This window comes from Lepus europaeus, chromosome 7 (assembly GCF_033115175.1).
Source record: "Lepus europaeus isolate LE1 chromosome 7, mLepTim1.pri, whole genome shotgun sequence".
NCBI lineage: Eukaryota > Metazoa > Chordata > Mammalia > Lagomorpha > Leporidae > Lepus > Lepus europaeus.
The window spans coordinates 51,196,527-51,218,641 of NC_084833.1; the positions used below are offsets into that span (position 1 = coordinate 51,196,527).

General features: G+C 41.2%; 1 protein-coding gene across 1 annotated transcript in view; it reads right to left on the reverse strand.

Annotated features, from left to right (window-relative positions):
* The window catches only part of SPON1 (spondin 1), a 312,833-nt gene that overhangs the window by 214,002 nt on the left and 76,716 nt on the right, over positions 1-22,115 (reverse strand). Inside the window, exon 3 of the mRNA XM_062196460.1 lies at positions 15,051-15,184. Coding sequence (XP_062052444.1) covers positions 15,051-15,184 — 134 coding nt within the window. The remainder of the gene's footprint in view (positions 1-15,050; positions 15,185-22,115) is intronic.

A 22,115-nucleotide genomic window follows, 5' to 3' on the forward strand; every position in this document is an offset into this window, starting at 1 on the left:
TTTACGAATAGTGTAGAACTAAGACATAAAGGAGCTTTTTCTCCTCTGTTTTCCCAGCTTCCAGGGCCTGTTAAATGTGAACTGTGAGGGCAATGCCCAAAGTAAAATGTAGCTGAAATCAACCCACAATAATGAATCATGGTGGGAACAGGAGGCATTCTTTCTTCCGATGTAATCTCGTTTCTGGTTGGGTTTTCTCTGTGGCAAGCAGGCTTGCAAGGATGCAAATGATTCAGAGACACTTCTTGGATTAGCAGGAGGAAGTGAAGAGTGCTGGAATGGGTGGGCGTCTGGAGAAAAGCCACCCTCCACAGCACCGCTCGTCCAGTGGGCATCATTTGCATCCTTAGTGGGCTTTGGTTCTAGAAGTAATGACTGCCTGGGTGTATGACTTGGTTGCAATCTGGTCACATACTTGTTGTAAAGACTGAATCAAGTCATTTGGTGACAGGATAAAATATGCTGGGCTGTTTCACATCTACTTCATGACCCTGAAACACTAAGTGCAGTCATGCGCCACCTAATGATGTTTAGGTCAACAATGGACCACATATATGATGGTGGGCTCATAAGATTACGTCACCTGGGTATGTTGGCACCATCTTAAATTAAGTGCAACCTGTGCTGTTTGCACACTTGCCTAACGATGCCGTTCTCAGAACGTATCCCTGTTGTTAAGCGACACGTGACGACGGGTGTGGAGCCATTTCTTTGCCATTTTCTACTCTTGTGCTAGAGTCATCACTGTCCTTCCTAGGGTTGCGGTGAATCTCAGGTGTAAAGCAACACATCTATTGGGCGCATTTTCTGGTCAAGAAAAAAATATAGTCTGAAAGGTTAATGATAACCATTAGGCTTTTTCACTGTTGCCTAAAGTTCTCATTTTTATCCTTTGATCCTCCCATGTCAAACATACTCACAGGGATGAACAAATTGTCATATATCCATACAATGTGATATCATTCAGCATATAAAGGAGTGAAGAACAGTTGGCCCGCCCCAAGTTTCTGCATCCACACATTCATCCAATCAGATCAAAAATACTAGAAAAAAGTTAACTTGCATTGGACATGTACAAGTTTTTCCTTGTTATTATTACCTAAACAAAACAACACAATAATTATAACTTACAAGTACATTGTACCAGGTATTATACATAATCTAGAGATAATTTAAAGTATACAGAAGGGAGGCCGGCATTTACATAGTGGTAAAGACAGTGCTTGGGGTGCCTGGGTCTGAGTCCTGGCTCTGCCTCCTGATTCCAGCTTCCTGTTAATTGTACCCCAGAGGGCAGCAGGTGATGGCTCAAGTACCTGGGTCCCTGCCACCCACAGGGGAGACCCTGGCTTTCGCCTGGCCCAGTCCAACTGTTGTGAGCATTTGGGGAGTGAACCGGCAGATTGAAGATCTGTCTGTTTTTTCTTCCTTTTGAACAAATAAAAAATAAATCAAAAAACCTGAACTGGGGCTGGTGTTGTGGAGTAGTGGGTAAAGCTACCGCCTGCAATGCCAGCATCCCCTATGTGCGCTGGTTTGTGTCCTGGCTGCTCCACTTCCAATCCAGCTCTCTGCTAAAGTACTTGGGAAAGCAGCTGAAGATGGCCCAAGTCCTTGGGCTCCTGCACCTGTGTGGGAGACTCAAAAGAAGCTCCTGGCTTTGGACTGGCCCAGCTCCAGCCACTGAGGCTGTTTGGGGAGTGAGCCAGAGGATGAAAGATCTTCCTTTCTCCCTCTGTCTCTGCAAATTCTGCCTTTCAAATAAACAAATAAATATTTTTTTAACTTTTATTTAATGAATATAAATTTCCAATGTACAGCTTATGGATTACAATGGCTTCCCCCTCCCATAACTTCCCTCCCACCCGCAACCCTCCCCTCTCCCGCTCCCTCTCCCCTTCCATTCACATCAAGATTCATTTTCAATTCTCTTTATATACAGAAGATCAATTTAGTATATATTAAGTAAAGATTTCAACAGTTTGCACCCACATAGAAACCCAAAGTGAAACATACTGTTTGAGTACTAGTTATAGCATTAAATCACAATGAACAGCACATTAAGGACAGAGATCCCACATGAGGAGCAAGTGCACAGTGACTCCTGTTGTTGACCCAACAAATTGACACTCTAGTTTATGGCACCAGTAACCACCCTAGGCTGTCGTCATGAGTTGCCAAGGCTATGGAAGCCTTGGCCTTCCAAGTTCGCCGACTCTGATCATATTTAGACAAGGTCATAAAAGACAGGGTGAGGATAGTAACCAATGATCCTAAGAGTGGCATTAACCAGGTCTGAACAATTATACAGCATTAAGTGGGGAAGAGGACCATCAGTACACACAGGTTGGGAGTAGAGCCATTGGAGGTAGAGTAGAGGTTATGATTATGAAGGAATGAGGCCCAAGTGTGCTAGACAGGGTCTAGAACAAAGGACAGAGTCATTATCAGAGGAGCTAAGAAAGGTACTGTCTAAGCTACAATTAAGTTTTCTGATTGAGAGGCAAATAGAACCTGACAGTAGGGGCTTGATAATAATCTGTTGGGCTTTAGGCCTTGTAAGTTAAGAGGCCCAGACCTATCTATCTCTTCACATGGGGTACATCCTAAGGGAGGTGTGAACCTCCTAGGGGAAGGCACTCTGTTGACTTTCATTACTTAGCTGGCCTGGGAGGAGAGTGGGGTGAGCTTCACTCCAGCCACATCAGATCCTCCTACCCTGCCACTTTCCTCTAAATCACACACACACACACACACACACACACGGTCATCGCATGTGGTTTCTCTATGCTATTTTGTTTGAAGAGAAAAAAAGACTTGGTGAGCCCTACAAAGTGTAAGTATTATGAATACCAGTTACTTGGAGACCAACATGTCCCTACAGATAGGCCCTGACCTCCTGGTTTACAGGAAGGCTTCCGCCCTGCTCCTCACCGGTGAGCTAAGGTAGAAAGTGAGTCAGATTCAGCCAGTGTAGCTTTGATGATTTGTTAACACAGGTTTTGGAGTCAGGCAGAAGTGGGTTTCATCCCAGCTCCATTCACTGCTTTTTTGCCCTGAAAATTAATTCTCAAAACCTCAGTTTTCTCATCAACAAGATGGGAACAATAAAGCCAAGGGGTTTTATGAGGAATAAGAAAAAGTGCATGGGTGTTTGGTACAGCAATTGAGACACCGCTTGGTATGCCCATATCCCAGGTATGGGTGCCTGGGTTTGAGTTCTAGCTCTGCTTCTGATTCCAGCTTCCTGCCAGTGCACACCTGGCAGACAGCCGTGATGGCTCAAGGAGCTGGGCTCCTGTCACCCACATGGAAGACCCAGAGTGAGTTCTGACTTCTGGCTTTGGCCTGGCCCAGCCTGGCCCCAAGTGTTATGGGCATTTGGAGAGTGAATTAGTGGTTGGAAAATATATATGTGTCTCTCTGCTTTTCAAATAAAATTAAGTTTTTTTTTTTTTTTTAAAAAAGCATGTAATGCATCTAGGATAGTGCTTGAAAATAACTTAATGCATTGGGCACTCTCAGTCTATTTGGGCTGCTATAACAAAATACCATAAAACACGTGGCTTACAAACCATAGAAATTCATTTCTCACAGTTCTGGGGACTGGGGAGTCCAGGAACAAGGTAGTGGCAGTGGCAGATTCAATGTCTGGCAAGAGAACTCTGCACATTTACGCTGGCTGTCTTTTCAAATACTCCCGGGGGGAGGTGGGGTGAGAATAGAAGGCAGCACTCATTGTATCCTCACGAGGGCGCTAACTCCATCCATGAGTCTAACCTAATTACTACCTAATCCCTCCAAAAGCCCCACCTCCACACAGAAGAGTAAGTTTCAGCAAATTAACTGGGGAGGGAGGTGGCAGGGAAACACTGAGCATGGCCCATGGGTTGTGGTATGCTGGCCCGGCGTTTGGACTATAGGGAGCAATGAGACTGGTGCCTACCTTTGTGAAGTGCACCGCACTGTGTAGGGAGCAGGAGTTCCTAGCAATGAGACTGTAAAGGTGGTAGAGCAAGGCATGAAGAGCCTTGAACACCACGCTACGGGATTTTGACTTCATGCTTTGTCAATGGGGAACACTGAGTGCTCAGATCTTGTAGCTGCCGCAGTTGGGAACAGGTTATTTCACTGGTTAAAAAAAAAAAAATGAATTGCTTCTTTGTTAGCATTTGTGGAAAACCCAGTGCTGCCAGAGGGCTGCCTCCTCTCACTCCTCCAGTCTGAGCGACTCTTCCTTTATCAGACTTCCCACCCTGTATTGCACCAGGGCTAAGCTCCCTTATCTGCTACCCTGGAGGCCAGCTGTGTTTTGGAATTCAGGATGTTTTTGGATTTCAGAATGATAATACTGTGCCCACTCCATGTATTGTGAAACACCCCTATCAGCAGGGCCTGGGAAGGTGGCTCACAATCAAACCCATTCATGTTTACTCAAAAAGACTACACATTCCTTCAAGTCCTTTCAGGGAAGACAGCCTTCTACATAAATGAGTTCTGAAAAATTTTCTGGAAGTCAGAGGTGTTTGGATTTCAGAATTGCAGATGAAGGACTTGCGTACCTGATCTGTTTTGCTTGTGATTCACCCTGAGACTGTGACAACCTCAAAGACAGTCTCTGGGTGGGCCCTCAGTGCCCATGCGCAGGAGACACTTGGTAAACGGGACCAAGGGAAGAACAGACGAGAAAAGCTGCAATAGTGAGGCAAGAAGTGACAGTGGATAAGGCAATGCACGGACAGCAGGAGATGGGAGAAAGCCCAGCTGCCTAGATCTGGCTACTGAAGGTGGGGAGAGGGAGAAGTCAGAGTTTATCTGGACCCTGCAGCACCAGTCCAAGATGGTAGAGGGTGGCATTAAGGTCATGGACACAAGTCAGATATTTCTGTCTGAATCCCAGATGCTCTGGTTTGTCTTCCAGAACTCATGCTGAAATTTAACCCCAACTATGAAGTATTAAGAGGGTGGAAACTTCAGCCAACTATGGCACTTGGAGGTGGGGCTTTTGGGCAATGGATTAGAATTAGCTAAGGCCATTAGGGTAGAGTCCACACAACTGAATTCTTGTGACTTTATAATAGGAGAGAGTAGATATACATTCACACACCTGCTCTCTGTCTCTTGCCATGTGATGCCTGATGTTGCCTAGGAACTGTGTCAGCACCAGAGGAGGCCCCTAGACCTTGCATCTCCAGAGTCAGGAGCCAAAATAAACCTCTTTTCTTTATAGTTGGAGTCTGCCTCGTGTATTATGTTATAATAATGAAAACTGATCAGTAGGCCAGCTCTGCAATGGTGGACAAATTCCTTAACTTCTCTGTGCCTCAGCTACCTCCCTAGCATCACTCTCAAGGATGAAGTAAGTATTTGTAAAGCACCCAGGACAATGCTTGGCTCTTGGCTATTATTATTGTCCGTAGCCAATCACTGTTTCATTAGCGTGAATTTCCCAAATGGCTCACCAAATGACTCTCCCCAGGAGAAGGTTAACCCACATTTTGGACCCTTCCAGGATGGACAAATAGGTGTTAGAAGCCTATTCAAAGATAATAGATGCATGGAAAGTGGGAATCACTTCAGGAGACAAAACTTCTGCCAGATTCATGGGAACAAGACTCCTTTCTGGTGGGGTCCGCAAACATCTATTCAACTCACAGGGACTTTTCCTTTAATCAGTGGGTATTTTGCTGTAATGGTTTGCAGCATTCTTGCAGCACTGTGGCCTGCCATGGAAACCGTAAGTGCCGGGCCATTCATTTGTAGGGAGAAAGCTATAAGAAGGGCTGCCTGGGAAGCCTGTAATTTAGAAATGTTCAAATCTCTGCATCCAAATGAAAAATGGAAACAGTGTCAGGTTTGTGCCAAAAGGAAAGTCATGATTACTGTGTGCTTCCCTCCCTCCTGGGCAAAGGAACACAAGCAAGCAAGCAAGCAGGCTTCAGCACATGGCAGATGACCCCTCCAGGCTGCCGTCTCCCAGGTGTATCACCCAACGCTGCCACACAAATGCTCCTTTGCAACAAAGCCTTGTCCTCTGCCTGGAACTATGCTGCCAGATTTAAGTGTCTTCATTCACTTCTTAACAAACCTGCCTCCCAGGGTGCTAGTCTACTCTGTAATGACCACTAATGGCTTCTTTGCACTTCCTGAATCAAATTCAACCTCTTTGTGTTGACATTGGAGGACCTCCATGATTTAGCAATGCATTTTGGACCCCCAAAACTTTCTCATCTCAACAAGTCGGTTTACTGTCCCCCAGGGCTGCCATATTAATCCCATCCTCAAATCCTCATTTCAATTTTTTATTCTGCTCACCCCCTTCACCTGAAATAACCTTTTCCCTTCAATTCATGTATCCAAATTCAACCACTGCCTTCAAGATATGAATGCTAATCTTTCCAAGAAACTGATTATTTCATCCCTCATTCATCTCCTCTTTGAATTCTAACCATGTTTAACTTATCTTCCATTCATGCCTGCCTTATGTTCACTAACTCCTGAATACATATTTTTATTTACACAACTAGACTGAAATTATCGTGAAAGTCAGGATCACTGTTTATACTTTGAGTCTTTCTCAGTGCCTAGTATTCTCTGGGCACATGGTAGGTACACACGGAATACTGGTTGTGAAACCACTTTGCTTATTCACATTTCCTGAAACTAATAAGCTGTGTGGGTTCCTGCCACGCATTCAGGAAAGAATTCTGAATACTGCCTCAAATAGACCAGACAACATGGAAAGTTTGAAGGATTTTATTCAGTGAGAGAAATGCATAGGAGAGTGAGGGCTTTATCTAATGGAGAAAGAAAAGCCTAGAGACTAAGTTGGGGTCTATACTGAGCAGAGAGCAGGCCAGGAGCCACGTGCAACAAGTGTTTGGTTATGAGCACCACAGGCAGCTCAGCATGAGTAGCATAGCGAATACGGAGAGTGAGAGAGACCGATTTTAGGCCGCTTTTTTGCTTTTTATATGCTTTCAAAAGGGAGTGGTTACATACTGTGATGGGCAGGTGGGCATACAGGTGAGATCAGGTAGGGGCGTGAAATCACACAGGGGGTGTGATGAAGGAGTGGTCTTCCAGCTCACAAATCTAATCAAATTTATCCCATCTGCCTGCCTACATCAGCATCCCATTAAAATAAGGAATAAGTATAAAAGTCATGGACACTATAAGAAACAATGACCTGATCAGCTCTTGTCCTGACTCTAGATGTACAATGTAATACTTTATCCTTTTTAGTATCTGTTGTTGTTGTTATTGTTGTTGTTGTTCTAGTACTAGTGGTTGAACTCTGTAATTAACACACAATTATTCTTAGGTGTTTAAATTTTAACTGAAAAGTAATCCCTGTTAAATTTAAGAGTGGGAATAAGAGAGACAGAGGAGATGTACAATTTGGGACATGCTCAATCGGACTTGCCCCAAATGGTGGAGTTAGAAATGTGCCAGGGGATTCCAATACAATCCCATCAAGGTGGCATGTACCAATGCCATCTCACTAGTCCAAGTGATCAATTTCAGTTCACAATTGATGGCTCTGATAGGTCTAAGAGTCAAAGGGATCACACAAACAAGACAAGTGTCTGCTAATACTAACTGATAGAATCAAAAAGGGAGGGAAGGCTCCAACATGGGAAGCGGGATACACAGCAGACTCATAGAATGGCAGATGTCCTAAACAACACTCTGGCCTCAGAATCAGCCCTTAAGGCATTCGGATCTGGCTGAAGAGCCCATGAGAGTATTGTAGGCATGGAAAGCCAAGATACCATGGAAAAGAAAAAAAAAAAAAAAAGACCTAAATGAAAGATCTCTGAGTGAGATCCCAGTGGAAAGAACAGGGCCATCAAAGAAGGAGGTACCTTTCTCTGAAGGGAGGAAAGAACTTCCACTTTGACTATGACCCTATTGGAATAAGATCAAAGTCAGCGAACTCTAAAGGCTTCCATAGCCATGGCAACTCATGACTAGAGCCTAGGGAGATTACTGACGCCATGAACAGGAGTGTCAAATTGTTAAGTCAGCAACAGGAGTCACTGTGTACTTACATCCATGTGGGATCTGTCCTTAATGTGTTGTCTAAAGTGCAGTGATGCTATAACTAGTATGAAACAGTATTTTTACACTTTGTGTTTCTGTGTGGGTACAAACTGATGAGATCTTTACTAATTATGTACTGAATCGATCTTCTGTATATAAAGATAATTGGAAATAAAAAAAAAAACCTGGTGTTAAATTGGAAATGGCATACAAAATTAATTAATTTTAAAAAATATTATGTAGGATCTCTGTCTTTAATGTGCTGTACAATGTTATTTAATGCTATAACTAGTACTCCATCAGTATTTTTTTCACTTTGTGTTGTTATATAGGGGCAAACTGTTGAAATCTTTACCCAATATGTACTAAACTGATCTTCTGTATATAAAGAGAACTGAAAATGAATCTTGATGTGATTGGAAGGGGAGAGGGAGTGGGAAAGGGGAGGGTTGCGGGTGGGAGGGAAGATATGGGAGGGGGGAAGCCATTGTAACCCATAAGCCGTACTTTGGAAATTTATATTCACTAAATAAAAGTTTAATTAAAAAAAAGTCATCATCTAATATTACACTAGAGATGCCAGATAATAAAATAAAACATGAAACAACAGGTACACTGCTCATGATTTTAGCTATGATGATCTATACTGAGAATCCTCAAATAGTTAAAGAAGTCGTTAGAAATACCAAGAGAGTCAGCAGCATCCAGATTGGAAGTTGAGGTATACAAAAATCAATAGCTTTCCTAATCAATCAAGTTCAACAAGAAAAAATTCACAATGGAAAAAAAAAAAAAACCCACCAAATAATCCAAGGGGGAAAAGGCCTCAAAGGAATGTACCACATAAATGAAGAAAAATCATTAAACTTTATGAAAGACATAAAAGTCCTGAATACATAGGGAATATCCCATGTTATGACTGGGAAGACATGTTACAGGGATGCTGACTTTTCCTACATTAAACTATTAATCCAGTGCAACACCATACAAAATCCCAATATAAATTTTTATTGAATGCAACAAACTTATTTTACAGTTCAACTAGAATTACAAATCTGCTTGAATGATTATGAACATTTTGAACTATGAGATTAATGTGTGTTGACTTGCTGCTATCAAAACACAAAATTATGCTATAAAATGGTATAAGTTTCATGGAGAAATAGATAAAAAGAGAAACAGAATAGAACAGACCTATAAAAGTTTTGTAACTGATGAAGTAGCATTTTAACACAGCAGGGAAAGGATAAACTATTTGATAAATACATGGGGGAGAACCAACTATCCATTTTGAAAAAAAAAAGATACAATTTGGTTTCCCATCATGCTGAGATTCTGTGGGTTCCTCTTCCAGACACCAGCTCCACCCTCTGCAGCCTAGTCTGGGCCTGAGAAGATCATCTGTACAGATTACATCAATGGGCTTTATCGTCCTTGTCGTTGGAATCAAGGCAAAGGGGAGAACCCACAGGGAATCAGACAGGGAGAGGGCTGGAATCCCTGTGGCTGGTTGCTCAGGCTAAGGGGTTCCCTTGAGCAAAGATCTCACTTCCTGTAAGATGGTGGCCTTTCCACCACGTCGGCTCCCTCCCCTGTCCTGCCTCCTCAGGCCTGAGAAGTACAGGCCTCCCTCACTGTTACTTTGCTCACTCCATTGCAAATACATCCCCTCACCGAGGTTTCCTTTGGTACCTTATTTTGAGCATGCTATTTTCTGTTGGAACTTACTGATACCTTATCATTCACAAAGTTAAATTCCAGGAAGATTAGAGATCTAAATTTATTTGAAAAAAAAATAAAGGTATTAAAAATACAGTTATGCATATATATATATATATATATAGGGGTGTGTGTGTGTGTGTATATATATATATATATATATATGATGAAACCTAGAGTTTAGGAAAATTAGTTTTGAATAAGACACACAATCAAAATTCATAAGGGAAAAATTGATATATTTGTTTAAATCAAAATTCCAAACATTTGGATGATGAAACACCCATAAGCAAATGTTCAAGAAAAGTAGAAGGGCAGGCATTTCATTTAGCATCCCACAGTGGAGTACCTGGGTTCAATTCTGAGCTAGGTTCAGTGGCTCCAGCTTCCTGTTTATGTGGACTCTAGGAAGCAACAGTGATGGCTCAAGTAATTCAGTTCTTGACATCACACAGGCAACCTGGATAGTGTTCCTGGCTCCCCACTTCGGCCTGGCTCAGCTTAGTCATTGTGGGCATTTGGGGAATGAACCAGTGATAGGATCTGTGTGTGTGTATATGTGCCCTTCAGTCTCTCTGTCTTCAAAACAAGAGAAAAAGAGAAAAAGAGGTAGACAGAAATAGCTGAGATTTATAGGGTCCAGCACTGTGGCACAGCAAGTTAAGCCACTGCCTGCAGCTCTGGCATCCCATATAGGTGCTGATTCAAATCCTGGCTGCTCCACTTCCCATCCAGCTCCTTGCCCATGTGCCTGGGAAAGCAGTGGAGGATGGCCTGAGTGCTTGGGCCCCTGCACCCACATGGAGACCTGGATGAAGCACCTGGCTTCTGCCTGGCCCAGCCATGGTTGGTGAGGCTATTTGGGAGAAAGAACCAGTGAATAGAAGATCCCTGTCTCTCCCTCTAACTCTTCCAAATAAATAAATAAATCTTAAGGAAATATATATCAAAATATTGTTATCTAGACTATATAAAGGTCAATTTCAAGTATATATAATTTTTATATGTGAATATTTTATAAAAGGGTAAAACGTTATATATGAAATACATTAAAATATGTCTGAAAGCTTAAAATTAAATATACAAAATCACTTTTAAAAGATACATTAGAAAAACAGACAAGATTATGAGTTGACCATCCACTGAGGGAGTAATACAAATGGAACAAATGTCTGAGAAGAATGCTAAGACACCAGGAATCAGGCAGATGAGGATGAATATAAGATACCATTTTTAACTGCCACATTGTCAGATCAAGGGCTGGTGAGTGAGTAAGAATATAGGCTCTCTTGTTCACAGTCAGCGAGAGTATTTCTGTTGGCAGGCTTTTTGGAGGAAAAGCTGGCAAGGACTATTAAAATTATAAATGTGCATCCCTTATGGTCCAATGTTCTTGACATCTACTATGGCTTTATAATTGTTCAAAGAGGCAAGTACAAGGATATTCATCACAGCATTATTTGTAAAAACCTGGAAACAATCTAAATGTCCAACCACAGAATAATTAACACATCCATATTATAGACTACATGCAATCATTTGAAAAGAGAGCTGGGTATACTTAAATGTACTGACCTGGACATCTCTCTAATATGTTTTGTTTAGTGAAAAACCATTCAACTTTGAGACGTTATGTATACACCACATGTGTAAACTTAAATTCCCACAAGAATGAAACTATATAGTTTTATGTTTGCTCTTATGAATACAAATGCACGGTTAAAAGTCTAAAGCAAACACGCCAAATTGATATCTATTGCTGCCTTTACATGGAAAACTGGGATTTATTGGACTTCTCACTTCTTTTGTGTTATATATTTTTCTGTATTTCACTATATATTTCACTACTTCTTTATTGTTTGAACTTTAAAAAAACAGATGGATTTATTTGAAAATCAGAGTGACAGAAAGAGAGGAGGGGAGAGAGGGAGAGAGGGAGAGAGGGGAGGGAGGGGGGAGAGAGGGAGAGAGGGAGAGAGGGGGGACAGAGGGGGGGGAGAGAGAGGGGGGGGAGAGAAGGGGGGGAGAGGGGGGGGAGAGGGGGGGGACAGAGGGGGGGGAGAGAGAGGGGGGGGAGAGAGGGGGGGGAGAGGGGGGGGAGAGGGGGGGGAGAGAGGGGGGGAGAGAGGGGGGGAGAGAGGGGGGGAGAGAGAGGGGGGGAGAGGGGGGGGAGAGAGGGGGGGGAGAGGGGGGGGAGAGGGGGGGGAGAGAGGGGGGGAGAGAGGGGGGGAGAGAGGGGGGGAGAGAGGGGGGGAGAGAGAGGGGGGGAGAGGGGGGGGAGAGAGGGGGGGGAGAGAGAGGGGGGGGACAGAGGGGGGAGAGAGAGGGGGGGGGAGAGAGAGGGGGGGGAGAGAGAGGGGGGGGAGAGAGAGGGGGGGAGAGGGAACCTTCCATCTACTGGTTAACTCCCCAAATACCCACAACAGCTAGGGCTAGGCCAAGCTAAACCCAGAAATTCCACCTGGGTTCCCAATATGGGTGGCAGGAACCCAGGTACTTGGACCATCATCTGCTGCTCCTCCCAGGAACATTAGTGGGAAGCTGGATTAGAAGCCCAGAGTTATCTGGGACTTGATCCCAGGCTTGCAAGCATCCCAAGCAATAGTTTAATCTAAGGCACCCCAACACCCACCTCTTTTATAAAATGAGTGTATTTACATCTTACCTATAAAATGATCATTTCTTTAATGAATAGTTGTAGTTTATATATGATGGCTTCAGAAAAAAATTAATAAAAGGAGAACATGGACTTTAGAGTGAAATGGATGTGTGATTTTGAGAAATTGGCTTCATTCTCGGGTACCTGTCTGTCCTCTGTGGAGTGGGGGTAATTTTCTCTAAAGATCATGTCTCACAAGGATATGCAAATGTGAGGCCCAGTTCCTGGCATATGGAGCGGAGCGTGGCTCACTGCCCCCTCTTCAAACCCTCGCCCCGATGTGACTCATGAGAACGTCCAGGGCCCAGCATTCCTCAGCTGCCTGTATTTCCTGAAAGCCTGAGCAAATAGTTGCCTTTGTTGAAAGAATGAGCCAAAGAGTAAGCCACATATGTTAATTGTTAATGGATAAACATACGTCCACATATGTTGATTGTTAGTGGGTAAGCAAGAGATGCCTTTCTGGCTTCCACCAGGAAGATCAAATGCTCTGGTTTGTGAGAACAATAAAGCAAAAAAAACCAGAGATCTAGACCAGAGGGACATGGGCTGTTAGGGCCAGAAGCCTCATTGTGTAGATCTGATGCTTTCCAACTGTCTTCTTTAGAGCCCCAGGCTCTTTGGAGTGAATGGGCTACCATGGTTAGGGGCGTGGGTACTGGAGAGCCATGTTCCAGGCTGGGAGGCTGAATAGACAACAGCCAGGCACTATATCCAAGCACAGAACTCAGGCCCCCAGCCTCTGCAGCAACGAACATTAGGATTTGGGCAATGATTGTCAGTTTCTCTAGTTTTTTTGATCCCCTACTTTCAATTCAGGGCCAAACAAACAAACAAACAAAAAAGCCAAATTGAGTGAAAAGTAAGAATGGGAGTAGGAAAGGGAGGAGGAAGAGGGGTGGGAGGGTAGGTACGGTGGGAAGAATCACCATGTTCCTAAAGTTGTAATTATGAAATATATGAAGATTGTATTCCTTAAATAAAAGGTTTCTGGGAAAAAAAAACACATAAAAAAATTTGCCCCCAAATTTATCACATACAATGCCCTACTTGTCATTAGCCACCTCTAGCTTCCCACACCAACCTCCAATCTGTACAGACCTGAAGTCATCCTTTTTTTTTTTTTTAAAAACAGTATTAAGCTTTCCCGCTCCTCTGCCTACCTCGGAGTCTCTGCTGAATGCTATGACAGCAGCTGACTCCCCTGCTACTCACAACCTCTTTCTCAGTTCACTGATTCTCATTCACTTCCCCACGGCCTTCTCCCCCATGTCACCTGCATACTAGAGTCATGTTCTAGATTTATATTTAGAGAGAAGATTGCATATAAAAGGTTCCACAGCTTAATTTGCTCCTTTGTTTACATCACCAATGTAAGTTAATACCAGGAAACTTCTCAAGGAGAAACAAGTGACGTCCATACAGATGGTGGCCAAGGGAAGCCAGTCAAAGACAGGGCTGTCTGGACCATGGCTCAGCAGACCTGCAGGAACTGGCGGCCTAGGCTGGAAGCCTTCTTAGCAGCATCTCCTCAGGGGGGTGCTGCAGCTACCCATGGTCTTAAGTCTGCTGAAATGTCCACATTTGACAAGCAAGCCAGACACACGAATAAAGCCTTGGGGGGGTTTAAATAGGAAGAGAAAGCCTGGGACAGCCCCTACCTCTTTGGAAAAAATGACCTCTTGGATCCCAAGCTGGGAGCCCTGGGGATCTATCCACGACTATGAGCACACGCCTAGCTAAAATCCTAAAGTCCTCCGAATCACTCCAAACAGGCCTCTACATACATTCAAAATAGATCATGTTCCTCAGTGAATGTTAATGGGTATTTAAAAAAAAAAAAAAAGGAGAGAGAGCTTTACAGTCAAATAAGTTTGGAAAATTTCTGGGTGAAACCAAGTTACACAGATTTCTTTTGGGTATGACTTTGCAAAAGCCTTCAATATGCTAATTTGTGTTGTAACTGCAAAAATGGAGACAAAATGCAGCATTTTACAAATTTCTTCAACCACAGAAATTGTTTTCCTGCCCAGAGAATGCCATTCTCTAGCAAACAGCCTTATTAAAGACCTAGATCTGAGACCGTGCTACCATTCAGAGGAAAATATTTTCATTGGTAAATACCTCTTATCTACCAAAACTCACCGAAAGGAGAACCAGCAAGCCAGAGAGGAAGTGGCACGAGATGGCACTTTTGCTGGGCAGGGAAGAAGAGATCTGAAAGCAGGGCCCAGGCCTAGGGGAGGTTACTTGGAGGCCAGCCTAAGCACGCTCCCGTGTTGGGCGTTTTAAGAACACATGCGAAGTTGCAGGTGGAAGAAATCAGATTACCTGCACCTGGTTGCTGAGTTGTCTTAACAAGCTCTGGTATCATCATCTCTAGTAAGACAGAGAGTGGCTATGAGCATCATCCTATCTCACGGAAAATAGACTCAGCAAAGAATTCTTTATGTAGCACTTAACCTACGCCGCACTGCCCGCTGCCATTTTGAATCGAGGTGACAGAGAATGAAGAGGTGTTGTGACGTGGCCGATGCCCCGGGAAAGCTGTTTTTCTGTCTGCTGCCACACCACAAAGTCTTTGATCAGCTCGGGGAAGGAGTGGACGGTTGCCACGTTTACTTACTTTAGAATCACACAGCCTGTTCCCGTGGGTGGCGCGATCCAGAACACCTGGATCCGGGTTCTCCTCCGCGGCGTGCTTTCGGTGACCGCAACGGGGCAGTTACTCATAAACTGGGTTTCCTCTTCATCTATGATCTGTGGAAAACAGTGGCAAAGCAACACGTTACAATGCAACGTCACCTTGGGAGGGCGCCTAAGCTTCCAGAGGGACACTGCCTTAATGTTATTTGGAAATCTCTCGTGTTGTGTTAGCAGCTGTGTGTTCCCAGGCACCAGAACTGTGTCTGGCGTAGAGTTTCAGTCAATGGTTGTTGAGTTAACATAATTCCTGGATGAAGGCTGGGCACATCTATGCTCTCTGGGACCAGACCTTGTGTCACCTCTTTGAGGAACCAACCACTAGGTGATGATCTTGCTCATTTCACTAGAACAACCTGTGTCTCACTTCAGGGAAGAAGGAGAAGGATGGGGATGGGATAATCCAAAGCAAACATTACATAGATAGACTTTATCTTTCAACTACATTTTTAGAGCTTAAAATTAAGGTGATAAACCCTTTAGGAAGAAGTGTAGCAAAGTACTTGAACTCACCCCATTTCATAGCACTTTTTACTTGTATAGTCTCTATTTTCTTCATTTGGGTAATGCATTCCTATTTACTAATCAGTATTCTCCCATGTTAACCACCGAAGTTTCCTACGACACTATAAATAAGGCAGTGACTGTAGCCTTTCTCACTCCCCAAGGCAGTTTCAGCTCTTTCCCTGTCTGCTTGCTTTGTGGCCTACTGTGGTATTTGCTTTTCCCTTAGCAGAACTGTAGTATATTAGACCTGAAAGGATCTTTCAGGAGGAGTTCACCTAAATCCAATTGGTTTTAAGTGCCAATCCCAACTGATAGATAGTAGCTGTGTCAGCAGTAGTGTTAACAGCCTTGATAACATTCACTGAGTGTTTAGTGTGGGCTAGGTACTAAGATAAGTGCTTTATCTGAATTACTCATTTAGTATTCAGATATAATCTTATGGATCATTATATCCATATTGTATTTATTTTTCTTTAAAACATTCCTTTTCTTTATAGGAGAGTGAGCAAGAAGAATTGCATCAAGGCCCTTAGTTCTTCATATAATTCCATCACTAGACAAAGCTAAGGCAGCTTTTGATTACATCTTGTCTATCTCTATGGGCTTTATTCTATTTCACCTCCCCCCTATCTAGTACCTAAGTATTTAATATACGTCCTTCTGAGTGTGTGCGTATGTACTCCAGGAACTTCATGGAAAATGAATTTAAATATGAATTTTCATACAAAAATATTTTGAAATCCATGCACAGTTTCTTCATAATACACATTTTACACAAACTTTTTGAAGACTCTATGCACAGATTTCAATTTTTTTGCACCAAAATAAACTTATGTTTTAATTTCATATTCCATGATCTTTTTATAGTACCCTTGAGTATATGCTTAGTCAATGTGTGTGTGTATTTACTTCAAATTACTTAGGATTGCTTTGTGTCAATATTTTTTTCATTCAACTTTGTGCTTTTGGGCTATGTCTGTGTCACTGTATGTGAATACAAGTCATCATTTCTGATTGCTACCTAGTATTCCACTGTATCCAGAGAGCATGTTTTATGTATTCATTCTCTCAGTGAGGATCATCTAGCTGACTCTCAGCTCTTGGCCTCCACACATAACGCTGCAGTGCAGAACCTCACGCTGCTGCACTTGTAACTGATATAAATACATATCAGTCATGTAGTGCAATTGTTCGTTTGTTGGGTTGTGAGTATAAACATATGAGTCTTACAAACTACTGCCAGTTGTTTGACAGAATTGCTACACTTAATTTTATTCTATCAGCTAGGCACAAGTCTTCCTACATCCTCACCAATACCTGTTAATTATTGGATTTTCTAATATCTCTAGCTTAATGGTTGTAAATGAATATCTTCTTGTTTCAGTTTAATATTAGCCAATTTTTCAGATTTTTCCTTCTATGAATTGCTTACTCATAATCCTTGTCAGTGGACTTTCCTGTATTTTCCTTGTGGATTTATAGGATTTTCTAAATGTGACTATCCTATAGTTTAAAATATTTACTCCTTCCTGCCACCCACAGATAAATCCTCACTTAACAGAATTTATTTTTACCTAGCCAAAGTGTCAATTGCTCTCCCATAGCTTGCATTTTTATGCTCTTGCCTAAAAAATTGAGAAATAGATGTTCTCCAATATTTTCTTCCATTATATTTATAATTTTAGTTTTCACTTTTAGGTCTTTGATTCACTAGAAATTAAGTTTTAATACAATAGAGTCAGCATCTCATTCCATTTTTCCATTGTATTACCTTTTAAAAAATAGATTTTTTTCCCAGAGCAGTTTTAGCTTCATAGCAAAACTGGACAGGAAGTATAAATATTCCCATATATCCTCCATCCCTACACATGCACAGCCTCCCCACTGCCATCATGCCACTCAGGAGGGTTGTGTTATTTGAATCAATGAGCCTACATTGGCATTTCACTACAAAGTCTATAGCCTACATTAGACTTCACTCTTGGTGTTGTACATTCAATGGGTTTTGTCAAATGTTTAATGATATATATCCACCCTCACAGTATCACATAGAATAATTTTATTGCCTTACAAATCCTCTGTGCTCTATTCATCCTCCCTCCCATCAACCTCTGTCATGATCTTTTGACTGCCTCCGGTTTTGAGTTTTCCAGAACACCATTGAGTGAGAATCACACAGGCTGTAACCTTTGAAGATGGGCTGCTTTTACTCACTAACATGCATTTATGTTTCCTCTATGTATTTTCATGACTTGATAGCTCATTTCTTTTTAGAAGTAACCAAAATTCCATTGTTTGCATATAGCACAGTTTATTTATCCACTCTGAAGGACATCTTAGTTGCTTCCAAGTTTTGCCAGTTATGAATAAAACTGCTATAAACATCAGTGTGCAGGTTTTGTGTGGACATAAATTTTTAATTCACTTGGGTAAATACTAAGGAACAACGTTTTGAGTCATATGGTAAAAGTATGCTTAGGTTTGTAAGAAATGGTGAAGATGTCTTGCATAGCGGCTGCACCACTTTACATTCTCATTTGAAATTAATGGCCACTTCTGTTGTTCCACATCCTCCTCAGCATCGTTGTCAGTGATTTGGATTCTGGCCATCCTAACAGGTGTGTAGTGGTATCTCATTATTGTCTTAATTTTTAATTCCCTGATGACATATTTATGCTGAACATCTCTTCATATGCTTACTTGCCATCTGTATATATTCTTTGAAGAGGTGTCTTCATGGTTTTTGCCCATTTTTTAAAATTGGGTGGTCCATTTTATTACTGTCGAGTCTTAAAGAGTTTTTAATATTTTGGATAATATTTTGTTTATCAGGTATGTCTTTGGAAAATATTTTCTCCCATCATCTGGCTTATCTTCTGGCAGTGTCTTTCACAAAGCAGAAGTTTTTAATTTGAATGAAGTTCAGCTTCTCAGTTACTTTTTTCATGGATGATGCCTTTGGTGTTGTATCTAAAGTTACCATCATATCCAATTTCATCTAGGTTTTCTAAATCATCTTCTAGGAGTTACACTTCATATCTTGGGTATAGGTCTATGACCCATTAGAGTTAATTTTTGTGAAGGGAAGAAGGAAATCTGTGTCTATATTATTTTGCATGTGGATATCCACTTGTTGAAAAGACTATCTCTTTCTATCCTATCACCTTTTCCTTCATCAAAGATCAGTTAACTCATTTCCATTGGTCTGGGTTCTCTCTTGTGTTCCATTGATTTGACTGTTCTTTTACCAATACCACGGTTTCCTTAATTATTGTAGCTTTACAGTGACTCTTGAAGTCAAGTAGTGTCAGTCTTTGAAATCAGTTCTTCTTCAATATTGAAATACTTATTCTGGGCCTTTTGGCTCTCCACAAAACCTTTAGAATCAGCTTGTAACGTACTGAATTTATAGCTCAACGGAAGAACTGATATGACAATATTGAGTCTTCCTATTTGTGAACATAAAATAGTTCTCCATATGTTTAGTTCTTTTTTGATATCTTTAACAAAAGTTTTCTTCATATTGAATTTATAAAAGTTTTGTTAGAGTTCTACCTGTTTTCCCATCTTGGGAGGGCTGATAATATAAATGGTAATATGTTTTTAATTTTAAATTTCACTTTTTTATTACTGGTATATAAAAAAGTGATTGACTTTGTATCCTGAAATCTACAGCTTTCCTATAATGGCTTATTACTTCCAGGAGACTTCTTTATTTTCCTTCCTTCCTTTTTTCCCCCCTTTTTGGTTGACTCTTTTTCAGACTGCCTACCTAGATAATGATGTTATCTGTGAACAAAGACTGTTTTATTTCTGCCTTCTCAGCCTGAAAAATTTTATTTCCTTTTCTTGGCTTATTGAATTAGATAGGTCTTCCAGTATAATGCTCTAAAGCAGTGGTGAGAGAGGACATCTTGCCTTATTTCTGGTTTTAGCAGGAAAGCTTTAAATTTCTCACCATTATGTGTGGATATTAGCTGTAGTTTTTTTTTTTTTTAAGATTTATTTATTTATTTTAAATGCAGAGTTACAGTGAGGCAGAGGCAGAGAGAGAAAGAGAGGTCTTTCATCTGCTCGTTCAATCTCCACATGTCTGCAACAACTGGAACTGGGCTGATCCGAAGCCAGGAGCCAGGAGCTTCTTCCAGGTCTCCCACATGAGTACAGGGGCCCAAGGACTTGGGCCATCTTCTACTGCTTTCCAGACCATATCATGGAGCTGAATCAGAAGTGGAGCAGTCAAGACTTGAACCGGCACCCATATGGGACACCAGCACTACAGGTGGTGGCTTTACCTGCTACACCACAGCGCCAGGCCCTGCTGTAGATTTTTTGTAGATGTTCTTTATCAAGAGGAAGAAGTTGTACTATATTCCTAATTTGTTCAGTATTTCTATCATGAGTGTTAGATTCATCAAATTTTTTAAATTGATATAATCATGTGATTTTTTTCCCCTGTTAATGTGATGGATTATATTAAGTGATTTTCAAATGTTGGATGACCTGCATACCTGGGATAAATCCCAGTTGGTTATGGTATACAATTCTTTTTAGGCATTGTTGAATTCAATTTGTTATTTTGTTGAGACTTTTTACATCTATATTCATGAGATATTGATCCATAGTTTCTTTATAAGATCTGTGTCTAGTCTTGTTACAAGAGTAGTGCTGGCCTCATATAATAAGTTAGGAAGTATTCCTCCTGTTCCTATCTTTTCAAAGATCTTGTAGAGTACTGGTATAATTTCTTCCATAAATGCCTGATGGAATTTACTAATCCATCTGGGTTGGTGTTTTCTGTTTTGGAAGGCTATTAATTATTGATTTCTTTAATAGAAAAAACCCATTAAAATTGTCAATATCTTCCTGTTGAGATTATATCTCTTAAAATTGGTCCATTTAACCTAGGGTAGCAAATTTGTGGACATGGAGTTATTTATAGTATTTCTTTATTATTATTTTAATGTTTATAGGCTCTGTAGTGATGTCCCCTCTTTAATATCTACTTCAGTAATTTGTGCCTTCTTTCTGTCTCATTGACCTACTTAAAGGCTTACTGATTTCATTGATCTTTTTAAAGAGGTAATTTCTGGTTTTGTTGATTTTTCTGTATTGGTTTTTATTTTCAATGTCATTGACTTCTCTAATTTTTTAATTATTTATTCTCTTCTGATTATTTTGGATTTCATTTGCTTTTCTTCCTCTAGTTTTCTATGATAGAAGCTTAGGTTATTGATTTTAAATCCTTTTTGTTAATTATATGCAACTAATGCTGTCAATGTCTCTCTAAGCACTGCTTTTGCTGCATCCCAAAATTTCAAAAAGTTGTACTTTTGTCTTCACTTAGTTCAAGTGTTTTAAATTTTCTCTTGAGATCTTTCCCTTTGCCCATGTAGTCTTTAGAAGTGTGTTATTTAATCTCCAAGTATTTGGGGATTTTTCCAGCTATCTTTCTATGATTGATTTCCAGTTTTTTTCCACTGTAGTCTTAGAACAGGCATTGTACAATTTCTGTTCTTTTTAATGTGTTAAGATGTGTTTTGTGGCTCAGAATGTAGTCTATCTCGGTAAATGTTCCATGTGAACTTGAGAAGAATGTGTAATCTGCTATTGCTGAATGAAGTAGTCGATGCCCCTTTTTTTCCTAACAAACTTCCTTACTGTGAATTCTGCTCTGTCTGAAACTAATATAACTACTCTCTGTTTTCCTTTGTTAGTGTTAGCATCTCTTTATCTATTTACTTTGAATCTATACGTAGCTTTTTATTTACATTGGCTTTCCTATAGACAACATACAGTTTTGTCTGTTTTTGATCCATTCTGATGATCTTTGTCTTTTAAATGGTGCACTTAGACCACTGAATTCAAAATGATTATTGGCACAGCTGGATTAATATCTGTCATAGTTATTTTTGTTTTTATTTGTTGCCCTTGTTCTTTGTTCCTATTTTTTACTTCCCTTGTTTTTCTGCATTTTGTCATTTTAAACACCTTAATATTGAGCATTTTATATGATTCCATTTTCTCTCCTTTCTTAGTGTATTAATTTTAGTTCTTTTTTTACTTTTTTTTTTGTGACTACCTTAAAGTTTACAATGTGTATTTATAACTAATCCAAGTCCACTATCAAATAACACAATACTGCTTCATAGGTAGGGTAAGTACCTGATAACAACACAACATAGCTAATTTTCCCTCCTGTTCCTTCTCTCATTGCTACCATTCATTTCACTTCTACATAAGCATATATAGGGGGCTGGTGATGGGGCAAAACAGGTAAAGCCTGCAGTCCCAGCATCCCATATGGGCGTCAGTTTGAATCCCTCCTGTTCCACTTCCGATCCAGCTCTCTGCTATGGCCTGGGAAAGCAGTAGAAGATGGTCCAAGTGCTTGGGCCCCTGCACCATGTGGGAGACCCGGAAGAAACTCCTGGCTCCTGACTCCAGGCTCTGGATCGGCACAGCTCCAGCTGTTGCTGCC